Genomic DNA, 22,500 nt, shown 5'->3' on the forward strand with positions numbered 1-22,500 from the left:
TTCCGTTCTGCGCTCGTGAAGGTTAACAGAAAACAAATACACAATGTTCTGCGCAGCGTATGTAATGACAACTGTATTATAACATCAATACAAGAATTCCAACGTGTCTAGAGCTGGAGTGTTGTTGTTGTTGTTGTTGTTGTTGTTGGTGGTGGTGGTGGTGGTGGTGGTGGTGGTAGTGGTGGAGACAGAGAGAGAGAGAGAGAGAGAGAGAGAGAGAGAGAGAGAGAGAGAGAGAGAGAGAGAGAGAGAGAGAGAGAGAGAGAGAGAGAGAGAGAGAGAGAGAGAGAGAGAGAGAGAAAGTGTTGACAGCACATCAAAATGGACACACCACCACCACCACCACCACCACCACCACCACCACCACCACCACAACCACCACCACCACCACCATCGAGGGAAGCTGGTAAGGTACGAGATGAAGGTGGACGTCACGAGTTATTAATACTAGCGCTAATATCACTCCGGTAACTGCAATACTACTCGCGGCTGGCTGGGAAACACTCTGCGGGGAGGCTGTGGTGGTGGTGATAGTAAGGAGCTGTAGCTGGAGGAGGAGGAGGAGGAGGAGGAGGAGGAGGAGGAGGAAGGGGAATAGATACAGACGCTGCCACTTCATGTTCTATTTTTTTCATCATCTTCTTCTTCTTCTTCTTCTTCTTCTTCTTCTTCTTCTTCTTCTTTCTTCTTTTCTTCGTGTGTTGGTTTCATTTTCTTATCTTTTGTTTCTTTTCTTATCTTATACTTACATTTCTTTCATCTTTTTCCTTATTTCCTTTAGTTTTCTTATTTTTTCTTCTTCCCTAATTTTGTTTTGTTTTGATGGTGCCCTGTTTTTTTCATTTTTTTCTTTTCTTTTTCTTTTCTTTTATTTTTAATCTTTTTCCTCTCTTCACCCCTTTTGTTACGTTTTGCTTTGTTTTCTTTACTTTACTTTTCGCCTGTTTTCTTTTCTGCCTCTTCACAAGGAGATCGACTAAGTAATTTAAACATAAATACAAGAAAAAAAATATAGGTTGACTGCATTTAAATCGAAAAAAAATAAATAAATAAACGAAAGAAAGTAACATAGAAGTCAGAATGATTTGATTAACACATAACTAAATATAATGTGATGATTAGCTTACAATATTACGGTAAATGAAGAAGAAGAAGAAGAAGAAAACAAAAAAGAAGATAAGAAATGCAGTTTGATTTTCGCTAGCTGGAGAAGAAAAAAAAAAGTAGAGAAGAATAACGTGAAAGAGAATAAAATGATAATAATGAAAAAAAAAAGAACGTAGCAAAAATAATATGACGAGCAGAGGAACGTGACAGATACAACAACGTGACAAGAATGACGTGACAACCGGAGTAAAGCGGCAACTAGGATAACATGACATAAAAAAATAACATCACAAAAAAAAAAAAAAATAACGTGACAAGAATAAATCACAAAAAAATAACGTGACATAAAGAATAACATCACAAAAAAATAACATAACATAAAGAATAACATCACAAAAAATAACATGAGAAAGAATAACATCACAAAAAAATAACAACATAAAGAATAACATCACAAAAAATAACATAACATAAAGAATAACATCACAAAAAATAACATAACAAGAATAACATCACAAAAAAATAACATGACAAAGAATAACATCACAAAAAATAACATAACATAAAGAATAACATCACAAAAAAATAACATAACATAAAGAATAACATCACAAAAAATAACATAACAAGAATAACATCACAAAAAATAACATAACAAAGAATAACATCACAAAAAAATAACGTGACTAGAAAAACCGAAATGTTAGCCAGTCAGAATAACAAGAAAATAACAACATGATAACGAGAATAACAAGACATACAGAATAACGAAACACTAAAATGACAGCCACAGCAACATAAGACACAATAAATAAAAAAAAAAATAATAAAATAAAGAACAAACAAGTAACAACAGACATGAAAGAAGGTTGATACGCAAAACTAGAGAGTAAAATATGAATAAGTAACGCTTCCCGGTGAAATAAATTCTAATAAGCAACAACAGATAACTAAAATGACAATCACAGGAACGTAAGCCACAACAAACAAACAAACAATAAACAACAAGAACGTAACACCACATAAATGAAAGAAGGTTGATACGAAAGTTTTGAAAGTGTAATATCAATAAGTAAAAATGCTTCAGAATTAATCAAGTAAAGACCCATAAATATAACACTTATTTGAACCGAACTCGTAAAGTAACATTTCAGAGTAAAATCAATGCTGATAAATAACACACCATATTAGAATTAGGCCCAATAAATAACACTTTACCACGATACCAGAACCGACAAGTAAATACTGCACCCGATCAAGTAACATTCCAGGATAACATTGTGACTGATACCTAACAATCTAGATAATACTGAACCCGATGAATAATATAATGAGAACACACACACACACACACACACACACACACACACACACACACACACACACAAATCCCTGCTGGTTATGTAAAGACTTAACATCTAAAACAAATCCTTGCCGGTACGTTATTTCAGTATTATAGGATTGCTGGTAAGAAAGCCGATAATTTGCCAGCTGGTTCTGTCTTATCTCCCCTTTCTTCTTTCCATCCTCTTCTTCTTCCTCCTTACGTGCCTGCCTTTCGACGCCATCCCTTCCCTCCCATTTACCCTCCCATCTCTTCCCTTTCCTTTAGTCTCCCATCTCTTCACTCCTCAATTTTTTTTTGTTCTTTCTACTTTGGCTCCTCTTCTTTCTTTTCCTTCTTCTTCCTTTGCCCTCTCACCTCTTCTCTTCTCCTTTTCATTCTCTTCCTTTCTCTTCCCTTTTCTTTCATTCCTATTAGTTCTTTTTCTTCCTCTCCCTTCCCTTCCTGGTATCTCTCTGCCTTTCCCTCTGGTCCCTTTGAGGCAATGTGTTGCGCATGAGGAATTTCAAGGCGCCTCGAAACCTGAAATAGCCCTTCTATAGTATTCTCTCTCTCATTTTCTCTTTTTCTTTTGTGGGAGAGACAATTAATGGCTTTTTGGTTTTTCTTTTGTATTCTCTCTCTCTCTCTCTCTCTCTCTCTCTCTCTCTCTCTCTCTCTCTCTCTCTCTCTCTCTCTCTCTCTCTCAATCTCCGTTTTCTATTGTGGGAGAGACAAACTGATTTTTTCTATTTTACTGTTTTTTTTTCTTTTTTTTCTTTTGGATCTTCTTTCCTCGTGCATAAAAAAAAAAAAAGATAACAAATATAATATGGATCGTACTCTTAAACGTTGTGATCCCTCATTAGTATCACTTTTCAAAGGCTACAGAGATGTTTATACGGGTTCTCGTAGGTGTTATCCCACAGGCAGGGTAATATCTTTCTTAAACTATCACTGGAACACTAAAACGATCATTGAAAACCCTCAAGAACTTCTACTGGACCATGTTAAACGTATTCGAGATAAGACGCTGACACATTGAGAAATACGAAGATATGAGAATGTTTATCTAGGAATGGTCAAACAAGGTGAGGCAGGTCAGTTGGAAGTACACGAAAGAAAAAAAAAAACGCAATGATGACTTGGAATACACAATGGACCGAGAGAGCTGAGGGGAGAAACATAGGGGAGCCTGAGGGGAGAAACATAGGGGGAGCTACCTGTCCTGAAGTGAAGCAAAGATGATGGTAATAATGATGGAAAATACAAGAGAAGGATCCAGGAAGTAGCTGAAATGAAGACTATACGATTTTTTCTGGGAGTGACAAGCCTGGACAAAATCAGGAACGAATGAATCACACGCGCAACACGTGAACGCTGGTCTGGGGACAAAGCTACACAGGTAGGCGAGATCGGGGTGATCTGGCCATGTTAAAAGGATAGATGAGTATATGGAGAGGAGGTTCTGGCGATGGATCTACTCGGCAGGAGAAAGAGAGGAAGAACTACGAGAGGGTTTATGGATGCAGTGAAAGAAGACATGCTTGTAATGGGCGTGACTGAGGAAGACACAGAAGACTCAGTGCGTTGGAGAAAGTCTACCTGCAGTGGCGACTCATGACAGGGGCAGCTGAAAGAAGAATGCTGGTGATGAAGATGAGTCAGCGTTGCGTTCATCACCTCGGCTGGCTAATGCAGTGTATAGTCCGCCTCCCTTTACTTAAGTCTGCCTTTAGCATACAGTTCTCGGCAGTGGTGACGTGGCTGGCTGGGAATGTACTCACTTTTGTCTCCTCACTCATACCTCGCCACGCCCGGCCAGCGAGACTCGTGCTGCCTGGTGACGTGCTGCGGTGCGTCAATTGCAGGGGAGTTACCAACCAAGTGGTGACTGGACACGGATGAAAAGGCCAATTGTGGATAAATCTTGTTATGGGAGAACTCAGGGTTACCAGGCATTGCATTTTGAAACACTTCGTTGTTCCATCTCGTCTACTTTGAACAGGCTGTATTGGAGATTATTGTAGTTTTCATAGGTGTTTTATTGATTCTTTTGATAGTTTAACAAGGATTCTGCATCATAATAAAGAAAAAATGAAATGAGTTTTTACGATAAATTACTAGGGTTTTCAAGGGTATTCTATTGATTCTAGTGGTAATTTAATGAGGATCCCGCATCAGTATTGTGCAGACACCCCACCAGAACTTGGCCAATTATATCCATGGCCTTTGAAAACAGTACTTATGAGAAGTTTTTAAGGTTTTCGAAGCGGTTTTAACGATCTCCGTCAAAGTTAAAAAAAAAAAAGTCCAAAACAACAATGAAAAAAAAAAAAAAACCCATGAACCCGACTAACTACCTCGTTGACATTTAAAAATAGCCCTTATGAAAAGTTATTAGAGTTTTCAAAGTGGTTTTAATGATTTCAGTGATAGTTTAACAAAGATTCTGCCTCAATAATGTGGAAACACTCAAGGAAACCTGGTGAATAACCACTGTAGGCTTTCAAAATAGTCCTTATGAAAAATGCTGGGGATTTAAAGAGTAGTGTAATAATTTCAGTGATAGTTTAACAAGAATTCTGCACTAACAATTGGAAAAAAACAGTAATGAGAACCTGACTAATCATCTCCGTGGCCTTTGAAAATGTTCCTCATGAGAGTCTAAAATGATTAAAAATACGAGCACAGGGAACACCAGCGATAGTCTTCTTTGTGGCCTCAAGGTTACGTGTTAGGCTCTGAGGACATCCCTGTTATCTATTACGGCCTGTTATGGGCAGCGGCACACTCGGGATATAGCCATTTGTGCCCTACTTAGGACCATATTCTGAAACACTTCTGCCCGCACCTCCACTACTTTCAATCGACTCTAGTTGAAATTCTAAGGGTGCTTTTAAGGTTCTAGTGACAGATTAACAAGATTTCTACATTATTAACATGATAAACACTCTTGAGAAACTGGCTAATCATCTCTGTGGACTTTTAAAATGATCTTGGTAAATTGATACGGGTTTTTAAGAGTGTTTTAAAGATTCTAGAGACAGACTAACAAGCTTTTACGTTATTAATAGGAGAAACACTCTTGAGAACCCGGCTGATCACGTATGTAACCCTTAAAAATGATCATGGTGAAGTGACACAGGTTTTTAAAGATTCTAGAGACAGACTAACATGCTTTCTGCGTTATTAACAGGAGAAACACTCTTGAGGGCCCGGCTAATCATGTATGTAGCCTTTGAAAATTATTGCGAGAGAGCAGAGCAGTTCAAAATACGGGTCCTAATCTGAGAGTGAGTAGCGGCTGGTGGAGATGATGATGACAGCAATGAGCAAACAGTCCACCCAGGCGAAAGAGTGGCAGTTTAAGAGTATTAGGTAATTGCCAGCCATCTGACCTGCGGGGATGTATTGCACTGACTCCTCCCCACTTGACTCGGGAAAAGAACACAAAGGAAGAGCAAACACCAGTAGTAGGTCTCTTGTTCTTACGATGTGCTTGTGGTTAGTGTCTGGTGTTGGTTTGAGGCGAGTTTTTGTTTAGTTTGTTTGCCTGTAGCTATCTTTTTTTTTTCTTTTTCTTTCTTATTCTATGTTTTTTTTTTGTTTTATGCTTATTTCCTCTTCTTTTCTTTCTTCTTTATTTTCTTTCTTTCTTTCTTTATTTATTTATTTCCGTCTGTCTGTCTGGCTGGCTTTCTTTCGTCTTCTTCGTAGACAAGTTACAAGCAAAAACTAAATAATAAATATATGCAAAAAAAAAAAAAAAAAAAAAAAAAAAAAAAATCAGCAAATAAAACTGAACAAAAACAAATGAAAATAACATAAAAAAACAAATCACCAAAAAAAAAAAAAAAAAACAGATGATAATGGCGCTGGTAAAGATGACAAGAGAACATGCTGCCCTCCTCTTCCACCAAGAAATTTTGTAAGCAGAGCCGAACACGTAACTTTTTTTTTAATCCCGCGAGCCGAGTACTGTATTACCCAGCTACCCGATCCTGGCCTCTGCTCGGGCAATGAGATGTGTCGGAATGAGGGAGAGGGGCGGTTAGGGGAGGGTGGAGAAGGGGGAGGGAAATGAAGAAGAGGGGAGACTAGAGGAGAAGGAAGGGAAAGGAAGGGGAATGCTGATATTGGAAAGGAAGGGAAGGGAAAGAAAGGGATATGACGTTGGGATGACGAAAGGAAGTGAGAGAGAAAGGAATTTAGAGGCGAGAGAAGGGGAAAGGGAGGGAAGATAACATGGAATAAAGAAAGGAAAGAAAGGGTTAGGGGTTGAAGGAAAAGATGGTATAACTGAATGAACGAGAGGAAAAGGGAAAAGAAAGGAAGAAGAGAAAAGTGGAATATTCGCAAATATAAATAAAAGAAAAGATATTCCTAGATAATAATACACTCAGATCATGTTGTGTTTAGTAAAGGGGAGATAAAGGAAGTGGGAGGAGAAAGACACGAAGAAAGAGACTAAACATGTCCATCAAGTAAAGCCAAGGCACTGTTGCATCTTGAGAGAGAGAGAGAGAGAGAGAGAGAGAGAGAGAGAGAGAGAGAGAGAGAGAGAGAGAGAGAGAGAGAGAGAGAGAGAGAGAGAGAGAGAGAGAGAGAGAGAGAGAGAGAGAGAGTAGAAAGAAAAGAAAAAAAGAGGAATGGATGTAGACAGGAATGGAGGGAAGAGAAAGAGAAAGAAGAATACTAAAAACAGTAAACTTATCCATATGAACACATTAAAATACCCCTTTATTTTTAGGAGAAAGAAAGGAATTAATGAAGAGAAGGAAGAGATAGAGAGAGAGAGAGAGGAGGAAACATAACAAGGGAAGGAGGAATGGTAGTGTAGGGAGAAGGGGAAGAAGGGATTTAAGGAGAAGCGAAGCGAAAGAGAGGTAGGGAGCATTAGAAGGCATTCAGTGGGTAGCCTTCTGGTGGGGGCAATAAATTCGTCATGGGATATTAATTAAGGGCTAGGTTGTGACTTGGCTGGTTTGACACAGACAGAGGGCAGCGGTAAAAAAGCTCCACTGGGGTATGTTTCAGCCTCACACGTGTTAATGTATCATGGGGGGCTGACAGTACAAAGTGTTGATGGTTCAAGATTAGTTAGGTAAGGCACGAGTGTTGGGATGGTGGTGGTGGTGGTGCTGCGTATGGCCCATATTCAGAAACGCTTTGCTCTCTCACCACGACTATTTTTCAAAGGCCATGGAGATGATTAGCCGGGTTCTTAAGAGTGTTTCTTCCATTAAAAGTGTTGAAATCTTGTTAATCTGTCCCTAGAACCGTAGAAGCATCCTTAGAAATTAGTGTTAATTCAACTGCAGCCTTCTGAAGGTAAAAGGGGTGGAGAAGTGAAAGGATTCAAAAACATGGTGCGTCTTAAAACCCTCGTACTCTTGTGGTTATCTTTGTCAGTCTTTGTTTATATACAGAGCAGCGTAGAAATGTTGTTTGGATGGAGGGAGGGAAGGAAAGACAGAACAGGAGGTTAGTTTTTTGTCCTTTTCTTAGTCACGGGAATATTTTAGTTGACTTGTATGAAGGTAAGTGTGCAAAAAGCTGTTAGGTGGTTTTGGGAAGATTGTTTTTAATAGTGAAGGTATTTAAAGAATCATACATCAATATTGTTGCTGTTATTATTATTATTATTATTATTATTATTATTATTATTATTATTATTATTATTACTGCTACTACTACTACTACTACTACTATTACTACTACTACTACTGCTACTACTACCATAATCATCACTGCCATGGTAAACCTACATCTTATTTAATTCATCAAGAGGAAGAGAATGGCGAAAACCTTAGTAACTACCATCTTGTATTTTCAAACGATTCAGAATTAGGCACGTTGAAAATACAAGACAGTATTTATTATGCATCTCGTTGTTCTTCTCCTATTGACAATAAGACCCCCAAGGAACGTTCCTACTAACATTCATATAATTTCACGTGTGCTGCGAGGCGGTGGGGGAGCGGCTGCTGGTCAGGGCGTGGCGGTCATCATCACCACGCCCGCCAGTCAGCCTTGCCTTGCCGCCCCGCCACACACGCCACGCAGTCATCATTGTGAATTACAGTGTCCATTATTCACACAGAGCGAAGTGGAGGTGGGCGTGAGGGATCGGCGTGAGGTGGGTCGACTTGATAGCGAGTAGAGAAGCGAGACAGGGGCGCCACGGAGCACTGGGCAGAGGAAACTGATTTTATCCTTAACCTCTCTTGCATGAGGACGATTTCCAAAGGCCACAGAGATGAGTTGTTGAGTTCTCATGGATGTTTTTCTCAATGATGATGGAAATTCTTTGTCAAACTATCACTTGAGTCATGAAATCACCCTTGTAAGCCCTGATATCTTAATCACTCTGCTCTCTCATAAGTCTATTTTCAAAGGGCACATAAATTGATAATCGTGATCTCATGGGTGTTTTTCTAATTGATGATGCAGAATACTTGTTAAACTATCAATTGAATCTTTAAATCACCCTTGAAAATCTTATTATCCTTAACGCTTCTGTTCTCTCACAAGAATTATTTTCAAAGGCCAGAGAGATGAAGAGTCGAAATCTCAAGGGTATTTTTCCCATAGAAGATGCAGGATATCTATTAAACTATCACTTGAATCATGAGAACACCCTTGAATACCACAGTAACTTCCACTATAGCCTGCTGATATTGTCGAGATAATCCGTGAAACGCTTGAGAATACGTACCCGAGTCATAGAAAACGATGTTCAGCTTAACGGGGACTGTAATAGGCTGAAGTAACACTTAAGGCGTCATTACGTGGCTTAGCAAAACAGCAACTCTCAGGCACATGATCGAGAGATGATTAGAGAGCAAATAAAGAACACTCAGTCAGTCCTCGAAAGGTGCAGTCCGTGGCGACCCTGGTCTTGTGCAGTTTTGAGGTCTGGAGTTTCTGATGCCTCGAGTCGGGCGCTGAGGACAAGGACGCCCTAAGAACCTCACATCACAGCTAAGCAAGGCGTTGAATTCCTCCTCCACTACTCACGCATGCTCTGGCAAGACTGGAATGCTAAAGAGACCTTGCATATTACCGCTCCCAATTATCTAGCGTGTCATTCCCATCCCAGAGTGAAGTTTCCGAGGGTCAGGCCGCGACTCTGATTCCCGTCATTGTGACTTGGACAGTTCTGTGTGTCAAGCCCCGCCAAGGCCGATAACGGGACTGAGGCAGGAAAGGCGAGGCAGGGCAAGACAAAGCAAGACAGGACAAGGCTCTCTGTGAATTCATGTGGGAGTGTTGGTGAGATGTGTGTTCTGTGGCCTAACTACTGACCGTGTGTGTGTGTGTGTGTGTGTGTTGAGAGGTTTGGGGGGTGTGGGAGGTGGGGAAGACGTACATACTGCCTATAATTCAGACTTAAATACCCATGAAGTGATGTCACCAGCTAGTATAATATATTGAATGGCATGAAAACGTCATAGTCTTCACATCATTATTTCTTTGGCTGAACTATTTCGGGACGCGACACTACTACGTATGTTACACGCGGCACAACACACACACACACACACACACACACACACACACACACACACACATTGTAGAAAGAAAAGCATTGTTACATATTTATTCACGTCATCACATAACATATAACGACACATGAGAAGCAAACACTTTTACGACTCTTACGAATATAGCAACACACACACACACACACACACACACACACACCTAGCACATCACATTTTTTTTAAATCTGTGCATTTACTTTTTTTATGCAAAGGGACTCTAAGGCTAACAAAAAAAAAAAAAAAAAAACATAAAAAAGGCTCAGTGAAGGTGGCAGTCCCTGAAGAGTGCAGCCAATTGATTCAAAATTTGAGAAGTGTCTTGAAACCTTCCATTTAAAACGAACGTACATTCTCTATAAAAACCACAATTCACGTACAGGTTACACTTAATACAAATGTTAGTAACGCGGTGTCTTGATCTTCTTTTCCTTCTTTCGACTCCTACTTCAAGAGAGTAGAACCAAGACACCACCAAAACTGAGCATAGGAGGGTGGTAATGCTGGCAAGGTGGCATATCTGGGACGTCCTTAAGTTGCGGTAGTCTGTTGCCCGCTCACCCTGTAGTGCCGTCCAGAAGTATTTGAAGTAATACTGAAATAACATTAGCGTTTCCATCCGAGGGTTACATTTGGTTAGGTTGGCTTTAGATTAAATTATTTCATTAGTTTCACTGTAGATCCCTTCATTGTGTAGATCACGATTAAAAAAAAAAAGTCATATTTTTGTCCAAGAATAAGTAGCCACTGTCTTGAAATAAGTACGTTAAGGTTATCTCCATAAAACTGACCAAAAAAAGCGAAGCAATATAGCATATCTCGTCTAGTTAACGTTTCCTCTGTCGCTCCGTCAGTGGTCATCGTCAAACACTGGTACGCAGAAGCAACTGGTGACGTGATAAGGTCATTAGTGTCGTGTTTCCTGTTTCGTTCTACGGAAGTTTGTTTTTGGCTCTCTTTCTCTATTAAGTACACACACACACACACACACACACACACACACCGGAAACAGTTGTCGAGAGGAAAGGGGGATCTCCTCTCACACTACGCAGTTGTTGGCTGTGTGAGAAGACTCCGGTGACTTCAAACAGTTAATTCTAGTTTGATTTTGTTTTTCACGTGAGAGGAAGGCTGGCCAGGGACTCAAAAATTGAAAAAAAAAGTTAAGTTGCCGCTCCCTCTCCCCACACACACACACACAAAAAAAAAAAAATCATATATATAAAAAATGCACATACTTTTGCGTTACAAGTGAATTAGTCTCGCACGTCTGTTTGCGCGGACACAGTGAACACCCAAGTTATTTGTGAGTAAAAAAAAAAGACATACGGTGTAATTATACCTTACAAGTGATTGCGTACATGTTTTGTTTATCGCGGACACTGGTTACCGAGGGACTGTTGTGTGTGTGTGTACCTTTAACCTTCTGACTGATGATCTCAGTAACCCCTGGACGATCGCGTTAAGAAATTTGGCGCGGTCACTCACTTACCTTACCGAGGAACTGTTGCATGTGTACCTTTAACTTTGTGACTGCTGGTGGAGTTGTTACGTCCAGTTACTTCACCTGAGTAATCCTGGACGATCTCAGTAAGCAGTTTGGCGCGGTGACTTCAATTAATGTGAAAATGTTGCGTGTGTACCTTCCTCCTTCTGACTGCTGATAGCAGTGCTACCAGTTACTTCATCTGAGTGATCCTGATTGAAAATAGAGTTAAAGGTATTGCAAGATTTAAATCACCCCATCTCTCACTTAACTGTCACGGATGTCTTTCTAAACTGCATCTTAACTTGTACTTCAAACTTAAATTAACCTTGAGAAGCCACAGCAAGTCACAGGGTTCGCGAGAAAATGGCCAGTGAGAATTCTACAGGAGCGAACTCGTGTTGTATTGTGTGTTACGAGCGATGTGACTCCGAGTTCCTCAAGTGTTGCAAGTGCAAGGGTTGCGTCCATGTGGAGTGTTCCAGGCTGCCTGACTACTGGATAATGGGCCTCTACGCCACCAAGACTCCGTACATGTGTGAAGGTTGCGTGTGTATGTTTGCCACTGCCTTGAACCAAAATGATGACCTCTTGAACCAGAATGATGACCTCTTGAACCAAAATGAGGATCACTTGAACCCAAATTATGATCTCTTGAACCAAAAAGATGACCCTTTGAACAAAAATGATGACTTCTTGAACAAAAATGATGACTTCTTGAACAAAAATGATGACTTCTTGAACAAAAATAACTCTTTGAACAAAAAAAATTATCCCTTGAACAAAAATGATGACCCCTTGAACAAAAACGATGGCCTCTTGAACAAAAATGATGACTTCTTGAATAAAAATGATGCCCTCTTGCACTGTGGCGAAAATGAAAATCAAACCTCGAAAGACACGAGGGAGTCGCTAGTGCCTGATGTTGTGCAGCCAAGCGAGGACCTGGAAGACACAACAGTCGTGCTTCGGAGACGTCGCAGCATTTCTACATCTCCGAGAATATGGAGAGAAAACACAGACTGGGATGCAGACACAGAGGAGCTTTGGGTTGAAGAAGACGGATGGGTAGGTTACTTTCAACGGCAAAGTACATCAAGTATGGTTATCAGGGGCGTGAATGCTACTTTGTGTATTCTAAGATAGGTAACAAGTACAGGATAGAGTGAACTCCTCCTCCATGCAGCCGATGCACACTATAGAGACGGTCACGATCATGTCACGGTCCAATCATATACTATTACATGCATGTCATCAAGGGGCCCGTGAGCGCCAATGTGAATACTTCCATTGAAATACATGTGACTGGACCGTAAGCGGATCGTGACTTGAGCGTGACCCTCCCTATAGTGTGCATCGGCCGTGAAGTGCTCAAAAGTCGTACCAATTCGTGATGATGATTTATTAACTACAGTTCACTTTCATAGGCCAATTCCTTTCATGTCCCGTATAATTCAAATTCACGAGAAAAAAAATAATAATAGCAAGGCAAATATGATCAATCTTCAAAGAAAACGGAGCTATTATCATTATGAATTCACTCGTAACTCCCACATTACACATTGTCAATTGTTGAGTCTTTGAAAAGCAGGCAGATCTTAAACGTTGACACCACTGCAGCAATTTCATACCCACACGATCGCCTCGGTATGTCACCTGGACCATTGGGGACGAGTCAAGGCTTCAGATTTCTATTCCTCCACCGACTGATTGACTGAACATGACTGATTGACTGACTAATTGAATGACTGACTGATTTAATAGCGATACCATTTGGCCTCACTACCAGCTACAAAAGACAGGTCAGAGTTTAGACCCCAAAATGCATGTAGTTCCATAAGGAGTACAACAAAACCTGCCCGGAATATGTAATACGTCAGTGTTTGAAGTTCGTGTGTCTTCTATCATTTAATTTTTACCACGAAGAGGCAACACTGTTACATGAAGCCCCACAACCTAACACGTATCACTCTCTCTCTCTCTCTCTCTCTCTCTCTCTCTCTCTCTCTCTCTCTCTCTCTCTCTCTCTCTTACACTAAGCACAATAGCCTTATCTTCATCATTTCCTTTCATGAGACCCTCTCAATTACCCCTTCATCCTGGCCTTCCTGCCTAAACATGCTCACCAAAGAAATAACTAGCCACTACGATAATCATGATACAGACATCCTCCGAATTAACCCAAGAAAAGTAAGTTAGAAGCTATAAATGGATGGTTTACATAATGCCTCATAAACTTAAAACACTCACACGGTAACATGACTTGTGGACCGAGTTTTCAAAAGTTTTGTCGTGTTATCATCAATATTTTAAAAAAGGCGCTGGTGTGACCTTCTGGAATTTTCGGGAGTGTCTTTATTTTATGATTCTAGGGATAGTTTACCATATTTTTTGCCCTGTCAGTGGGATAAAAACACCTATGAGAACGTGGGTGGCAATTTTTTGTGCCCTTTGAAAATCGTCAGATGGGAGAACACAGTGCTTTAGCGGGGGAGAGATAAACAGACGAGACACAAACCTCCATGTATTATGAAGCACGTCACGAATTAATTTTTGTATCATTAACTTTACACGCCAGTCCCATAAAGACACATACAAAAAAATAAACAAATGAAACTCAACACAGAAAACCTCCGTACAGATTAGTATACAAATATGACTAAAAACTTTATGCTAAGGAGTGTACGTGAAAAATACAGTGAAAAAAAAAAGATAAGAAAAAGATACCAAAGGAAGTGTTAGTCTATAATGAGAGAAGTATCTGCATATATATTCATTACTAAGGAACATATAGAAATATCACAAGATTGAATGAAATTGGTGGGCTATAATGAGAGAAGTATCTATTTATTACTGAGGAACACATGATTATAAATGACACAAACAAGACTGTTGGTCTATAACGGGAAAAATATTCGCACATCTATTCATAACCAAAGAACACAGAAAAAAATGGCACAATACTGTTACAGTGACACACACACACACACACACACCACACACACACACACACACACACACAGCTGAACACCCACTCTACACTGCAGCCAAAAACAACCAGTCAATGAAGCTAATCTACCCACCCACCCACACTCAGTAATCGTGACCAAACCATAACACAGCATACTAGCTTATCTTCTTACGTTACCTCCTCCTTTCCCATTCTTCGTCCAGCTTATTTCGGGGCAGCACTTACAGATTACTCCTTCCTTACCGCATTCCAACACCACTCTCTCGCCACGTGTGTGTGTGTGTGTGTGTGTGTGTGTGTGTGTGTGTGTGTGTGTGAGAGGAGAGAGGAGAGGAGAGAGAGGAGAGAGAGAGAGAGAGAGAGAGAGAGAGAGAGAGAGAGAGAGAGAGAGAGAGAGAGAGAGAGAGAGAGAGAGAGAGAGAGAGATGCGGAGGGCTATGAATTCTTTCTCTGCCCAACATACACACACTAACACATCATCACACACAGTAATGTTGGAGAGAAAATACTTGAGATCATATTACTGTATATTGTTGAGGTTATTTCAATTTCCGGGGTTCCCAAGATTAGTTTTCTTCCTTTTTTTCCCTCCTCCCTCCCTTCCTCCCTTCCTCATTGCCTGAGCACCACCGCGGCCCCAAACAAAAAACATTCTTCGCTTACGTGACTTTCATCCTCAAAACAGTTCAAATGCTGCACTTTATAATTCTATTTACCTCCCGCGCCGCCACCAGCCCCGCACATCGACACCTGCCTGTTCGCGTTATCTCGCCACACAAACACCGCACCACTGCCTCTCTTTATTTAACTAACATTTCCCAGAGATTAGCAGAAACTCTCGCCCACCCTCACTGGTTTGGGTCTCCATCGTGTTCAATACATCGATAAAGAAAACAAGGAAAAATACTTATGTATTAATAAAAATAATTAACATACGAGAAGACGTTACAATGCTAAGAAAAATCAGACTTATTCTAAAATGAAAAAAAAGGTTATTAAAAAGAAAAAGAGGAAAAGTATCTCTTCTAAAATGGAAAAGACGGTTAGCAAAAAAAGAACCGTTATAACTGATGTAAAGAAGATTGCAACTTTTCCGAAACAAAAGAGGCAGTCAGTAAACAAATGTTAAAAAAAATAAATAAAATCATTATAATGAATAAAAAATAGTTATTCTAGAATGATAAATGTAATTACCACACACAGAGGAAAATTAAATAACTGACACCAACCACTTACACACACACACACACACACACACACACACACACACACACACACACACTCCATCCAAACCTTCCATAGTCCATCCTGAACACTAAACAAAGCACAAATCTACGTCAAGCAAACACAACAACCTCAACACAACAGACTCAGAACACTCCAAAGTACCTTCTTTCCACACCACCAGCACCACCGCCACAGCAACACAAACATCCTTCTCCTTTCTCCCATACAAACCTACTTCGATGGAAAAGGATGAGCAGTTATACTTCTTTGCCAAGACACACAACACCGTCTCCTGCAGTAGTCATTCCTTACCTCAGTGATTTTTAACCTTTCTAAAAGTCTACGAAGTGAAACGAAAACCTTCCTAATGTGATTTCCCAAGAGCAGTGATTTTTTAACCTTCTTAATGTGATTTTTGTACTTCTGGGCATCTCTGTGGGAGGTGCGTGTCTTTATTTTGGCAAGGACCGCCCTTAGATGCGACAGATGGAATTCCTGGATCACATCATGAGGAAGGAAGCGTTAGAAAATCAAAAGTCTGACAGAATAGAATGTGAAAAGCCAGGAGGGAGACAAAGAGAGAAGTGTATGGGCAGCACAGTGAAAGTGATAGGAGCGGTGGTCACGGCAGCCAGTCTGTTGCAGATGAGAGAGGAGAGTGGTATTTTATTGTCGTCAACGTCTTCAGGGACATGGGACCTCGGTAATAATGATGATGATGATGATGATGAGGGGACTTTAAAAGACTAGACAAGCTCATGGTTGATGATGACAGGTGGACATAGGCCTAATGGATTCTTGCAGCTTCCCTTGTATTTTGTTATGTTCTTATAATGGTAATGATAATAGCTCTCATATAATTTCCACACGCAAACCATCTATTTTTTCTTTGCTTTGATATCCACCATTTTCGAAAATGTGTGCATATATTGGAAGTAAGAAACAAAACTGTAGTACACCTCGAAGGTCCTCCGATGAACCCTTGAAACTGACTCACGGACACCTGGAGACTGCTCGAACCCTTGTTAAGAACCACTGGCCCAGCGCCTTCACCCTTCGGCCGTGAGCAAGACCGAAACCTAAGTAATTGAAACGTCCTTACTTAACACACACACACACGTACAAATGCTTGCCCCTAAACATACAAACACTCTCTCTCTCTCTCTCTCTCTCTCTCTCTCTCTGGCCGAGGAGGTGTTATTGTTGGTGTAAGACGTGGCCTGCGACCAGCGCCATCTGCGGCCAGCTGCGAGAGACGGGTCGTGTTTACATTCTACCGCGCCCATTAGCGTTTTTTGGCGGAGAGTAACCGCGCGCCCTCTACTTCCGGAGGTGTTTGGCGGGAGAAATGGCACCGCGCGGTCCTGTCCAACTCGAGAATTCCATTAACCTGAGGCACCTGCGGAGGGAATTATGGGAACAAGTAGCGAGTTTTTTTTCTCTCTGACAAAAATTTTTAAAGTTAACGATGAGTTTTGATAGAAATGGAGAAAGGAAAATAGAAACAAAAATACATAAAAATAAAGAAAGAATATGGGAACAAGTACTTTTTCCTGCAAACACGATGTTAATGATGAGTTTTGATGAGAGAGAGAGAGAGAGAGAGAGAGAGAGAGAGAGAGAGAGAGAGAGAGAGAGAGAGAGAGAGAGAGAGAGAATCATTATGGGAACAGGTATTTTTTTTGCTAGAAGGGTTTTTAATTAACGATGAGTGTTAATGAAAATGAGAAAGGAAAATGAAAAAAAAGGATATGCATAAAAAATAAGGGAAAAAGTAAGTTTTCCCTTTAAATATTTTAAAATCAGCGATGACATTGAATGTAAACGAAAAACAGAAGAAGAAGAAGAAGAAGAAGAAGAAGAAGAAGAAGAAGAAGAAGAAGAAGAAGAAGAAGAAGAAAATGAAAAAAAAACACGAAAAAAGAATATGAAAATAGATAATTCAAATTCCCAATGTTTTTTTTTCTATATAAAAATTCTTGATTACAATAAACTACACGAAAATTTGAAAAAAAAAACATCAATAACCGCATGTAGGTATCTGACGAAATTTTCATATATAAACACGTTCAGCTGTGAGAAAGACGCGAAAAAAAGAAAAACAGACGAAAACGGAAAACTGGAAAGAAACACCAAAAAAGAGACAAATAAGCTTTTTTTTTTTCATTTGTTTAGTTAGCGAATAGTGTTATGCATGATTTTTACATTTAAATGGACTTCACGTAACTAATCAAAGGAAGAAGAAGAAGAAGAAGAAGAAAAAGAAGAAGAAGAAGAAGAAAAAAAGAAAAAAGAAGGAAAAAAGAAAAAAAAGAAAGAAGAAAAATGGAAAATATTGATAATCGTACGTGAGATGATTTCAGAATTTTGTTCAGTATAGTCTCATGAATTAATAAGTTGAAGCAATGCCATATAATGAGTTTTTTTTTCTTTTTCATACAGTCTTTCGCTTGCAGTTCTCAATTATGTAACTCAAAATCAGAGAAAAAGGAGCTAATATTTCTTGGGAACACAACAACTTAAGAACCTGACGACGTAATAAAAAAAAATATATATATATACATGCATTTTTCAATTCTGCATTTAGCTTATACAGTTCCTTTGTATAACATGAGAGAGAGAGAGAGAGAGAGAGAGAGAGAGAGAGAGAGAGAGAGAGAGAGAGAGAGAGAGAGAGAGAGAGAGAGAGAGAGAGAGATTAAAACGGTTTTCCCCTGCTTCCTACCGTCAATCTCTCTCTCTCTCTCTCTCTCTCTCTCTCTCTCTCTCTCTCTCTCTCTCTCTCTCTCTCTCTCTCTCTCTCTCAGACAAACAGACGGCAGGGAGGAGGTAAAATAAACGAAAGAGAGAGCAGAATAACAAACAGAGAGAGACAACTTGTAGTAAACGAAGAGGACAAACAAAAATAACCTCATGAACGTAAACAAACCTGGGAACAAGCAAACACACACACACACACACACACACACACACACACACACACACACACACACACACACACACACACACACACACACACACACACATATGAATGAATAAAGATGAAAACTCCGAAATATGGTAACTTTCAAGCCGTACTAAATGCAGCCACTCAAAGAAAAGTAAAAATAAAAAAAAAATATAATAAATAGAGAAATAAAGAATGAAAAGGATGCGCGAAATGAATGAAGATGTTTATTGTTTATGAAAATATTTAAATGTTGCTGTTTTGATGAATAGTGAAAAATAAATAAATAAATAAATATATAAACATGTAAATTAATAAATATATGAGTAAATAGGATAAAACAACAATAAGGGTGCATGGATTTAGTAACGAAAAGGCGAAACATTTATAAATAACTCTAAGGGAATTTCTTTTTGTACCAATTCCTTTACAGTTCTCGTCAAAATCAAAGAAAGAAAAATTATTCATGTAAATGAAAAAAAAACAGTCTTGCATTATATATAAAATTATTAAATAGAGATAAATAAGTAAAACTGAAAAAAAAGGAAAAAAACATTGATTAAGTTATTCAATTGTCGTTGATGTCTTCAGAGGTTGCCTTGCATAAATCAAGTTCTTAATTTTAAGGTTTCTTATCATCTTGTGTTCTTGTCTTCTTTCACTGCTCTGCTCGTCCTGCAAGAGATCGTTTGCATGAACACATAAAAAGAGGAGCGATCAGGAGATTAATTTCGTGTTTTGAAGTCAACAGAACAATTTAAAAGGCTGTTGTAGAAAGATAAGCGTCTAAAAAAGTTGCAGGTGATGACAGAAACCATTGCCTGGTAGTTTCAAGACACTTCTCAATGTAATTTTGGGCTTTCTTTTGAATTATCAATGAACTTTCAATGGGCTTTTTTTTTCAGTTTTCTTGCTCTAAGCCAGAACCCCTCTTACATAAAAGCAAAACAAAAAGAAAAAAGAGTGAATGGCGGCAAAACAGCGATATCCGCAGGACCGGGTTGGAGGGAAGTGTTTCTGTAAGTTAAGTCAATGAGGTAGGAGAACAAAAGACACTGGAGATCATAAAGCGCTAAGCTATTGCAAAAAAAGGGACAGTCACGAACAGGAGATATCGTGATGAAGAGATACAGTGGTGCATAGTGAAAGAAGAAGTGAAAAAGTAAAAAAAAAAAAAAAAAAGAAAAGAAAAAAAAAGGTTGAGAAAGTTACATTAAAAGTTAAAAAGGCTTTAGTTTTCAAACAGAGTGGTAGATGAATGGAATAAACTCGGTGATCAAGTTAACAGTGCTGAGTCATAAAGGAGTTCTAAATTAACAGACAAATTTATGGATGACACATGGAAGTAGGCAGGTATGTTGTGCACAGGTACCACGTTTCCTTCTGATGGCTTCCTGCAGCTTCCCTAACCTTCTTTGTGTTCCTCTCAAGGGTCGCAAGATGTGTCCCTGTAGTAGATGGAGGAATGATTGGCGTGATGTTAAGATTGTTCCACTTCAGACGTCGCGTTCCAACATCATTACCAACCGTGCGACGTGTGTGTTATGAGTGTCACTACGAGGATTGCCGCGATTACTCTCTCTCTCTCTCTCTCTCTCTCTCTCTCTCTCTCTCTCTCTCTCTCTCTCTCTCTCTTATTATCTAAAGTGCCTTATAAAGAGAGTGCAAAATATTAAATGATTCAGAAGAAGAAGAAAAAAAGAGAGAGAGAGAGAGAGAGAGAGAGAGAGAGAGAGAGAGAGAGAGAGAGAGAGAGAGAGAGAGAGAGAGAGAGAGAGAGAGAGAGAGAGAGAGAGAGAGAGAGAGAGAGAGAGAGAGAGAGAGAGAGTGTGTGTGAAGAAACTCTCTCTCTCTCTCTCTCTCTCTCTCTCTCTCTCTCTCTCTCTCTCTCTCTCTCTCTCTATGCAGGGTAAACACAGCCATTTATGACTCGATGGTTGGGGGACAATAACAAAGATGGCCGCTAGGTGGAGGAAGAAGAAGATGAAGAGGAGGAGGAGGAGGAGAAGGAGGAGGAGGAGGAGGAAGAGGAGGAGGAGGAGGAGGAGAAGGAGGAGGAGGAGGAGAAGGAGGAGGAGGTTGCTTCCATTTGTGGGAGGATGGGAACTCTCTCTCTCTCTCTCTCTCTCTCTCTCTCTCTCTCTCTCTCTCTCTCTCTCTCTCTCTCTCTCTCTCTCCTGCCACCATTTTTCCTACATCCAATCTCTTAAATCCACTCCCTCCTCGCCTCAAATCGTTTACAAGGCTCCTCTTCCTGTTCCTCCTCCTCCTCCTCTCCTCTTTTTCTTCCTCCTCCTCTCTCTGGCCTATATTCCTTCCTTCAATTTTTTTTTTCCCTACTTAAACATCTTTCCCTTTTCCCTCCCCACCATTCACTGAAGTCAACATAGAGAGGGAAAGATCATGAATGAGAGAGAGAGAGAGAGAGAGAGAGAGAGAGAGAGAGAGAGAGAGAGAGAGAGAGAGAGAGAGAGAGAGAGAGAGAGAGAGAGAGAGAGAGTGTGTGTGTGTGTGTATAGGTCTTGAATGTAAGATCGCTAAGGAACAATAGATACAGCAGCTTGCATTCCCTTTCTCCTACTCCAGGCACACAAAGACTTTAGATTACACCTCCACGCGTCCCCAGTGAGGACTAAGAACTGGGAATGCATCGCTAAGAGTATTTTACCTCGAGCTAAATAGGAGAGCCATAATAATCGGTTTTTATTTCCTTGAGTTGGAGTTGGGTTAGAAATCGGTGGATCAATAGGGGAATGAGTGAATGAGTGGAATATGTTGAGAAAAAACGCGTTAAGTGCAGATATTAGATAGTTAAATAGGAAGTAGGATGAATTTATGTGTTAGGTATTGTTATGTTTCAATTTTATAATGATCACTGCGCGACGAAAGTTGGTAACAGAAGCAGCTTTATGCAGGTCACCAAACCTAACCTAACCTAACCTCACCACAAGCTCATCAAAGATCTTATTTGGTACTTTATGAGCGCCATCTTACAAAAAAAAAAAAAAGGAATTGGCACTAGATGGACATTAGAACATTAAAAAAAACTAATAATCCGTTTTCATTGTGTTATTATGAGCGCTATCTTCAGGAAAAAAAAGAAAACCGGACGAGATGTAAATGTTAGTAAAAAAAAAAAAAAAAAAAAAAAAAAAAAATATATATATATATATATATATATATATATATATATATATATATATATATATATATATATATATATATATATATATATATATATATATATATATATATACTGTGTTCTTATGAGCGTCATCCAATGGAAGAAAAAGAGGAAATAGGACTATTGTAGATGGGGGATGACAACTTATCCCCAAAATCAAATAATTTGTGTTTATTGTGTTTATTACCACCATCTTGAAAAAAAAAACACGAAAAAGAAAACAGAACTAGATAGGAATGACAGATAACATCACGAAACAACAACAACAACAACAACAACAACAACAACAACAACAACAACAACTACTACTACTACTACTACTACTACGAACCCGTTTTTTATTGTGTTCTTATCACCTTCACTTAGGAAAACGAAAAAAAAAAAATAAGATTACGTTGATTAGAATGACACCACCAAAAAAACTAAATCCGTAGATATAATGATTTAATTAACTGATTTCTATTAACTAAAACACCCATTACCTTTCCAAACCTACTTGTGTGTTGCCCCTTCTCTTTCTCTCTCTTTCTCTCTTGTTCCCCCTGCCTGCTGCCCTGCCTGCCTGCCTGCCTGCCTGCCTGCCTGCCTGCCTGCCTCCTGCCTTCCTCCAGCCTGCCTGCCCCCTGCTTGTTTGCTGAAGGGATAAACTTGGAAGAGTAACGATAAGGAGGCAACCCGCGAAGAGGAGGCAGAAGAATGGTAATTGG

At 39.6% G+C, this 22,500-nt stretch overlaps 1 protein-coding gene across 8 annotated transcripts in view; it reads left to right on the forward strand.

Annotated features, from left to right (window-relative positions):
• The window catches only part of LOC135099250 (putative protein kinase C delta type homolog), a 186,350-nt gene that overhangs the window by 10,026 nt on the left and 153,824 nt on the right, over positions 1–22,500 (forward strand). For 2 of the 8 annotated variants that reach the window (XM_064001679.1, XM_064001686.1), the window contains exon 2: positions 8,538–8,573. The exons of 4 other annotated variants lie outside the window; for them this stretch is intronic. In XM_064001679.1, coding sequence (XP_063857749.1) covers positions 8,538–8,573 — 36 coding nt within the window. Of the gene's footprint in view, positions 1–8,537; positions 8,574–11,020; positions 12,533–22,500 lie in introns of those variants that run through there. 2 more of the 8 variants (XM_064001665.1, XM_064001666.1) reach the window with 1 other exon arrangement.

This window comes from Scylla paramamosain, chromosome 4 (genome assembly GCF_035594125.1).
Source record: "Scylla paramamosain isolate STU-SP2022 chromosome 4, ASM3559412v1, whole genome shotgun sequence".
In the NCBI taxonomy this organism is placed as follows: Eukaryota; Metazoa; Arthropoda; class Malacostraca; order Decapoda; family Portunidae; genus Scylla; species Scylla paramamosain.